Raw genomic sequence first — 8,885 nt, forward strand, 5'->3', positions numbered from 1 at the left:
GGGGGGGGGGGGCAATTCCCATTTCATTCAAACCCCCTGACGAAATTTCATTCCAGTTGCCATTTTGGTAAGCCTTTTCTCGCAATCTCATTCAATAGAGTTTATCTTGAATCTTCTTTCATTCTTCGAACGCTTAAAATTGGGGGGAGAAAGAGAAAACTATTAAGCCCTTTTATTCAACAATATGGAGGGAAAAAGTGGAGACTATTGTTGGGGTGAAAAAGGAATTATCGGAATTGAGGGAGGAATTGATTTTTGTGATCATCTGTGCTGGTGAAATTTGTGGTACATTTGAAAATTTTTGTCGGGAATATGCAATGTTAGTTTTTCGGAAATTTCAAAGAATTATTTTAGGAAAATTAATGGAAATCTCAAGTGTTCAGGTAAACATTTACTGGAGTCCTCAATTAATTGCAAATTCATCGTATTTCCGCACTGAATATTCATGATTTCATTGGAAACTCCGATAGGTTGAGGAATTGTCATCTCCATGAAATCAGAAATTCCGTGATTTTTCCTCTAAATCGAGTTCAGTGTCACTCTCTGAAAATAGTTTGTCAAGTGTTCATGAAATTTTCAGTTTATTCAACAGTAATACAGAAAAACTGTTTCAAGAATGAGTCAGTAGAGAATGCTTCAAGGAAAACTGAAGTGGGGGAGGGATCAGGGGAAATTTTCGGGTGAAAAAAAAATTTTCCGGTGAATAAGTCGATGAATTGTTTTTTTCTTTTTGTAAATTTATCGACTCCCTGTTATCTTCGACGCGCCACACGAACGATTGATTAGTACACGCGTATTTACAGCGCATTCCTACCTTACCGACGTCCTCTGAGCTGTGAGGTATTAGCGCCCAATTATCGCACCTACGTAATCCCCCAAAATTTACACTGAATTTGTCTTCTTGTTAAAAATGTCAGTTCTCAATTCTTTAATAAAAGAAAAAAAGTTAATTGCACCGGCCGGGAATCGAACCCGGATCGCCCGCGTGGCAGGCGAGCATTCTACCATTGAACCACCGGTGCTGATATTCATTCAACTAAAGTCATGTGCTTTTGATGCCTGAAATTATTTTGATGCAGCCACTTGATTAATAAAAAAATATTAATGACGAACTTTTTTGTCACGAAATAGATTTTACCTACATAGAGAATTTTATTTTGTCTCATTGGACGCAGTTACATTCATTAAGGATGTGATAGCATTGAAGTCTATAGCTCAATCTTTTTTAGAATTAAAAAAAAATTGCAATTTAACTGGGGAAAATTTTCATTTTTCTGGTTGTAAACCGCAAATGCAACAGTAAAAACTGCCTATAAAGGGTTTATTTAATAAAATCACTGGGTTCATTCAAATCATGCGTAATTAATAACTTTTATTTGAAGTTGATAAAATAAACAAGTCTTTTAAATATCAGCAATCGTTCCCTCGAGCCCAGTGAAGACTTTTAACACCTAACTAATATGTAATAATCCTTTATTGAGATCAAATAAATTGTGTATTCCATATAATTAAAACAATCCATAAATTCATCAGTTTTAAGGATGTCCAAGTACTTTGGTTGATTTTTTTCCTGTGAAATTCTTTTCTACTTTTGCAGTGTAACATCAGAGCTCCCATTTGACCCCAACTTTTCGGACATTTCACAATAATTTTATTATACAAACTTTTCAAATTATTATTTAATCTTTCCATCAAAGACACTGTATAGGTCATTAAAAAAAAATAGCCAAAGTACTTCCACTGTTAGAAAAAAAAATGAAGTTTCATGGACAGTTGACTACTAATTTTCAGGACAGTGACACTGAAGGCGATTTAGGGGGGAAAAAATTATGAAATTTCAGGTTTCACTGAAAATTCAGTGAAATTCCAGGAATTTTAAGCAGCATAAAGACGAGAATTCAAAGAATATTCAGTGCCAAAGTACATAGAATTTTCTGAAAATTCCAGAATACATTTAGCGGAATTTTCTGGATATCTATTTATTTTCAGGAAAAAATGGAACTGAAGTTTACAGTTCTCTTTGATTTTTCCACGAAATTCTGAATTTTCAAAGACGAAATTCCTTGAAATTTCAGTGGTAATTAAATTTGATAAAAATTTCCAAAAAGTGGACCGGAAATTTCAGACAAAAATTTTCACCAGTGTAGATATCCGTAACTAAAAATACTGTTGAAATGGAGCATTATTTTTTTGTCTGTCATTATGAATATCGCACCTAATAAAATTGTTCAATTAATTCAGGTGATATGGGTATGCATCCTGTGTCGTAAGAAACAAGAGCTCCTCTCGAAAACGGGTCAATGGATGGTTAAGTCGGGCCTGGGCGCTGCGGACCAAGCGATGCTCAGGCGAATGCAGGAGGATATGCAGGGCACCCCGGGCCTCACCGACTTGACCCAGGACAAGAGACCAAAGCTTGAACGTGCTCGCAGTGCCGCCGAGAAGGAGAATCTACCGCTACTCCAGAGCAGTGGAAGTCTACTCAGACGTCAGTACTCCCAACAGGAACAGGTGAATAACTCGGAAAAATCTCAACACTAATTCTCGCCCTCTTTCACTTCCTCTCGCACCCTCGAGTGACGCTGGGATTATATTTGCCAAAGTTACTGCCAGTTCCCAGCAAACTGCAGAATCAAAGTTTCTACTCCCTGATAGCTCGCATTTGGATACCCCCGGCTGTCGTAACTTGGAGTGCATTATCGGTGAAAGTATCAAGTTGTATCGGTTCGTTCTCGATAATAAAAGCTCACTTCACTTGTGCATAGACTCGTGTAACTTTGTGCCTGCCAGGCAGGAAAATTCTTTGAGTTTGCGGTTTCTTTGTGGGTGGAGTGGTGAATTTGTTTTTTGGAGATTCTCCAAAGCAATTGAACTCATTCCCCTTTCCTAAGATGGAATTCAGCATTTAAAGAATACACGGAGAACAAAAGTTTTGGTTTTTGGGAACATGTCACTGATGATTTTCAGGATTTATTGTTAATGATTAGGGCTTTGCGATTGTGAAATTCGTTGAATGTAAAATCCCGAAATTCTGTGATTTTGTCACCAAATTTCAGTGATAAAAATCACGAATAGTCAGGGTTAATCCAATTAGTTTTCAGTTCCGGAAAATCAGTGACATGTCGCTAAAAATCGGTGAGTTGTCCCTGAAAATCAAACTATTTTTTCCCTGTGTTGCTAAGCATCATTATGATCGAGTTCTGAAATTGAGAGATTTTCACTGAAAATTAGGAACTTTTTTCTCTGTATAAAATTCCGAAAGTTTGGAGTGTTGGTTATTTTTTTTTAAGATTTTTTAAAGCAATTGAACCCATTTTCCTTTCCTAAGATAGAAGTCAACATTTAAAGAATCCACAGAGAAAAGCAGTTTTTATCTCCAGGCACCCGTAGCTGCCGATTCTCAGGGATTTATTCTCAATTATTATCGCTTCACGATTGTGAAACTAATTGAATCCAAAATTCCCAAACTCTACGATGTTGTCACCAAATTTCAGTGATAAAAATTACGAATAGTCAGGCTCAATCCAATCCTTTTTCTCTCAATTGCTAAACATCATTACAACCGAGTTCTAAAATTGAGAGCTGTCCACTGAAACCTACGAACTTTCCTCTCTTCATGGAATTCCCACAGGACATAATCAAACGCCTCGAAAGTTTATTGATAATAGCCATTCAAAAACCCGCATCCAATAAATTCCGAAGGATACCTCCACCTCCCAGGTCCCCATCAAATTTTGTGGCTCCTCTATATTTATCATACGTTTTACTCTCTGGGTCAATGGCTCTACCCCTCGGAGACACTTCGCTGGAGCCATTATCGACGGAAATAAAGAAGAAGACTGCGTTTATACGGCCGCAGGGTGGGTTTGAGAATGGATCGATCATTTCTGCCGAGGACTAATGAAAAAGTTTCGTACGAGGACGCGCCACTGGCCGAAAGCCATTAAACTGCAGACGTTGCATGGTTCGCCAACCCGTTCAAGGAAATTGCCCTTTATTTATTAACATCAAACATATTCCCCTCCCCCCCCCTCGCCCATTATTTTATTCTTTTCTATTCAGCGGTTTCCGGGTTTCATCCACTTTTGTAAAGCTTTTAAGGGATGAAATATTGAGGGGGTGGGTTGTGTGTGCAGATGCCACCGCGGAGAATGTCCACCAGCGACAGTGGGGTGGAGATGTCCGTGTCGCCGCACTCCAGAAGCCTACCGACTCCTCACGTTGTCGTTGGTTCCTATCCACAACAAACGCCGAGACATCCCGCTGCCTTTCCCGAGGATGATCCCAATCTTTATCGGGGTGAATTGGATGGTCTCATGAGGAAACATGCACAGACTTATCAGAGAACGAGACAAATTTATAAAGTATGAATTTGAATTATCACGTTTTTCTGAATTGTCTTTTGCATGAATTGGTTTTCGTTTTTTTGTTGTTTTCGTACGCGATGTCATTGCTTTGGAAAAGATGATCTCGTTGATACGAGGAAGTATTCAATAAAATAAAATGTAAAAAATTAAATGAAATAAAATAACGTATATTGAAAATATTCTTGTCAATTTCTAGAATTGTGAAATCTTCTGGTAAATAATTCTGTGCTCACAATGAGAAAAATAAGTCTTTCAATGGGGTGAGATTCTCTTGTCCCGAGAAAATTTTCAAGTGTTAGCATAAATCTTCCCATAAATTCATAGAGATTGCGTTATATCTAGAATTTAATGGATTGTGAGAACTCAACGCCAACTGAGGAATTTTTGGTTCAATTGCACGACGAACACTTTCATTATCAACTCAAGTGTATGGAAAATTGATCTGAAGTGTTGTGCTTTTTGTCCAGGATTTTATGTAATTAAAGTCCTGATGAAAAAATTCTGATATAACGCAACTACATGAATTTATGGGAAAGACATTATTTCTAGTCTTCAGAAAGCTTAAAAATTCTCTCGGGAGAAGAGAAACTCATTCTGTTGGAAAACTTTGTTCTCTCAGTCTGAGGACAAAATTATTTATCACAAAATTTCACGATTTTCAAAATTGACAAGAGAATACCCTCGCGTTTATAAAATTATCTGACTGAAAAGGAATTTAACTCAATGAACAAATGCCTGTTCGCAAAGGATATTTTACGATTCGTTGGTTGAAAAAACACATCCTTGGATGTCATGGGAATGAATGGAAATGAAATTTATTGTTTTGGAATATTGATTTCGATAGCAAACAAATTAAGATTTCACTTAAATTTTAAAAGGACGGAAAATCGTCAAAAACTACAGTTTCGTTTTACGATTACCCAAATTGTACAGTAATTTTTCGTACACAATTATCAATGAAGTACTAAAATATGAACAAAAACAATCTAAGAATTCAAAAAAATTACGGAAAAATTTTGCAATTCTCCCCAAAAAGGAAAACTCGGATATTTCAATGGGCTACCCTCACCCGGGAGTAGACTCGTCTCGAGTTCACCTGAGTCAGCAGCACTCAGTGTATCCAGTACAAGTTGGTCATCCCTCCCAGCCGCCATCGGGTAGCGTTCCTGGTTCCCTCCACCAACAGCGGAGTTTCAGTAGCAGTGAGGAGGAGCGCAGTACCCCCGAGTGCGCGAGTGACGAGCCAGACGAGTCCGAGAAGGGTAAGTGCCCTTTGACCACCAAACCAAAGCCCCACTTACCTCAATAAAAAGATTCCAGGACCAGAGATAACAGTAAACATCTTCAACCACTGTAATTTCCCTCGAAAAGTGCAACCGATTCCTCATAAAACGTCTGTTTTCACTCGCGGCCTCTTTCTACTTGCTCTCATATTCCCGAGAGAAAGAGGCTCAGGCTATAGTTGATTAGGCACAGACTCGGTGGAGCGTGTGAAGGGACTCAGCCACGTGCAAAGAGTAGCTGCACTCGGTACAGGAATATCCAAGGCCTCCTTTTCCCACATTCCCACATACATTTCACCCTCCGCAATATTTTTTTCCCCATATTTTCTTCATGTGCATCGTCACAGGGGTTGGAAGAAGGTCAAACGGTAATTTGCATCCCTGGAATTTCAAAAAAAAAAAAAGAAACAGGAAAACTTGTCATCATCTTGAATTGAAGGCTAACACGCATGAATTGATTTCTATTTCAAAAGAAATTGCAGTTTATTTGTGGAGTATTCTGTAAACATCTATGAAATTGAGAGGTTTGTAGAAATTTTCTTGGAGATTCTGTCTTGGAAGGATGATTTCTTTATATTTCTCCTAAACCTTCTAGTTAACAAGGTCAATTATATTTTCAATATAATTTACGGGACCTAGAATGCCTTTGAATTAGTTTCTTTCATATTTTCTGCAACAAGGTCAGAGTAATTTGAAAAACAGAAGAACACTCAGAGGTGTTATCATCTTGAATTCGACGCTAAAGTGCAATCAATTGATTCTTATTTCAAAAGAAATTGTAGGTTATTTGTGGAGTATTCTGTAAACATCTCTGAAATTGAAAGGTTTGTAGAAATTTTCAAGGAGATTTCATGTCTTTCAAGGATGATTTCTTGATATTTTTCCTAAACCGTCCAGTTAACAAGGTATTTTCAATATAATTTACGGGAACTCGAATGCCTTTGAATTAGTTTCTTTCATATTTTCTGGAACAAGGTCAGACTAATTTGAAAAACAGAAGAACACTCAGAGGTCTTATCATCTTGAATTCGACGCTAAAGTGCAATCAATTGATTCTGATTTCAAAAGAAATTGTAGTTTATTTGTGAATTATTCTGTAAACATCTTTGAAATTAAAAGATTTGCGGGAATTTTCAAGAAAATTCAGTTTCACAAGGAAGATTTCTTGAAATATTTCTCCGAACCTTCTCATTCACGAGGTATTTTCAATATAATTTGCGTAAAATTCCTTCTAATTCGTTTTAATTATTTGGAATTAGTTTTAAGAAGTTTGCAGAAATTTTCAATATAATTTTCATGACCTGGAATTCCTTTGAATTCAAATGAAATAAGAAAATCTAAAATAACCAAATCTGAAATTGATTTGTTATTCAATTTCTCGACTGGGTTTTCCTAAAAAAATTCCTCATCTCTTCGTTTTTACAGCCACTTCCCAGGTTTGTTCTTCCCTCACAAATGAGTACCTGTCATATTCCCACACGTGTCGCACCGTAGAAATTAGAACATTCCTTCCCCACTTCCCAGAACTCCCATTTCCGTATAAATAAACGCCTTCCATACTTCCACCCACGTGTCTCACCACCGATTCCCAGAACCTCACACATCAGCTTTCCCTCCCCAATCACAACTCCGAAATAATCCCGAACATTTCACCGTCCAAATGTAATAGAAAACAAGAATCAATATCACCCTCCAGGAAATAGAGAGCAAACAATTTTATTTTTCGGCGTATGTCCGTAATTTTTAGAAATTGAGCGTTGATTTTTAGAATTCTATCCCTATTTTTTAGAAATTCTAAACAATAACTCGCACTACTGTAAACTTGAGGGATTTAATCGCTAAAATTTAAGAATAAAACCCCTAACATTTAGGATTTTATCGCTAACAATTAGTGATAAAATCACTTAATTTTAGGATTTTTACTCCTTAGACGAAAAATTTCATGCACACTTCTTTTTAAAATTTTTATTTGTGACCAGTTTAGATGTAATTTCCAGGAGAGCGTCAATAAATTCCATTTACGTGATGAAAAAAATCACAAAATTCTAAACTTCACTGAAATACAAAATTTTCGAGCAGCAGAAACACCTGAATTCCCGGAAATGGTTGAATTCTCAACCAACCCATAAATATTCAATATCAAATTACTCAGCATTTCCCTCATTCCCCTTAACTCCCTCGAAACTGACCTGAAATTCACAGTTCCCATCGATTTTCCCTCCAATAATGAATCTCCGCGCCGAAATTCCCCTAAATTCCAGTGAAACCACACGGAGAGAAAAAAATGATAGAAATGATCCTTCCACTCGGATAAAATTGTATTTTTCTGTGGATTTCAATACGGAAATTGGACAAAAATCGATATTGAGTGATAAAAACTATTCTGCGCGAAATAAATTCTATCCTAAAAAAATGACAAAAAATGTTTGACGATCGATAAAACTTATCATATGTACACGGAGAGAAATTTTTGATAAAAAATATCCCATCGTTCTATGAAAGTGTATCATGAGTCATCGATTCCTCATTTCTGTCCCGAAATTTAGTAAAAATTCATATATGATGATGAAATGTTCTTCTACGTTAGAGAAATTTTATCCTGATAATAATCAACATTATTGTACTATAAGGATAAAATTTCTTATGCGTCAGGATAAAATTTCTCTAACGTACAATAAAATTTGATTATCATATATTAATTTTTACTAAATTTCGGAATAGAAATGAGGAAACGATGACTCACGATACACTTTTATAGAACGGTAGGATAATTCTTACAAAAAATTTCTCTCCGTGTAAGACTGATTTTCCCCTTCTGTACGATAATTTCTATGCAAATAAGGTGAAAATTTAACCCCGGATGGTTCATAATTTTTCCCCGGATTTCAGGATAACTTTTATCATTGTTTTCTCTCTATGCATGAGCGATAAAAATTTCATCGAAAAATGTGCACATCCCCCCAACTCCCCGCCAAAATCCCCCGTCCTTCTGCATTTCCACCATGAATCTTTGAGTTCTCTCCATTGATATCCTCCCATCAGTCCACCCGTCCCCGATCCTCTCGGATTCCTCCGAATCGTCGCCTGCCACGCATAAATCCCGGAGCTTCCCAGTGCCGCTCTGAATGGAATAGCCCAGTGCAACAGAATCAGCGAGAGCTATGCGACAGAAGGCCGGCATCTTCTGAGAGAGAGAGAGAGAGAGAGAGAGAGAGAGAGAGAGAGAGAGAGAGAG

At 37.1% G+C, this 8,885-nt stretch overlaps 1 protein-coding gene and 1 non-coding gene across 8 annotated transcripts in view; one reads left to right on the top strand and one right to left on the bottom strand.

The window, feature by feature from the left end:
- The window catches only part of LOC107043539 (regulating synaptic membrane exocytosis protein 2), an 81,501-nt gene that overhangs the window by 19,614 nt on the left and 53,002 nt on the right, over window positions 1-8,885 (top strand). For all 7 annotated transcript variants that reach the window (XR_001461248.1, XR_001461245.1, XR_001461250.1 and 4 more), the window contains exons 3-5: window positions 2,242-2,511; window positions 4,137-4,364; window positions 5,404-5,629. Coding sequence is in view for 1 of the 7 variants with exons in the window: in XM_015265074.1 (XP_015120560.1) it covers window positions 2,242-2,511; window positions 4,137-4,364; window positions 5,404-5,629 (724 nt within the window). In the remaining 6 variants the exon portion in view is untranslated. The remainder of the gene's footprint in view (window positions 1-2,241; window positions 2,512-4,136; window positions 4,365-5,403; window positions 5,630-8,885) is intronic.
- On the bottom strand, window positions 952-1,022 carry Trnag-gcc. The gene has a single exon. It is a non-coding gene; the product is annotated as a tRNA-Gly (tRNA).

Source organism: Diachasma alloeum, unplaced genomic scaffold (assembly GCF_001412515.2).
Source record: "Diachasma alloeum isolate Michigan unplaced genomic scaffold, Dall2.0 Dall_scaffold_00597, whole genome shotgun sequence".
Classification (NCBI taxonomy): Eukaryota; Metazoa; Arthropoda; class Insecta; order Hymenoptera; family Braconidae; genus Diachasma; species Diachasma alloeum.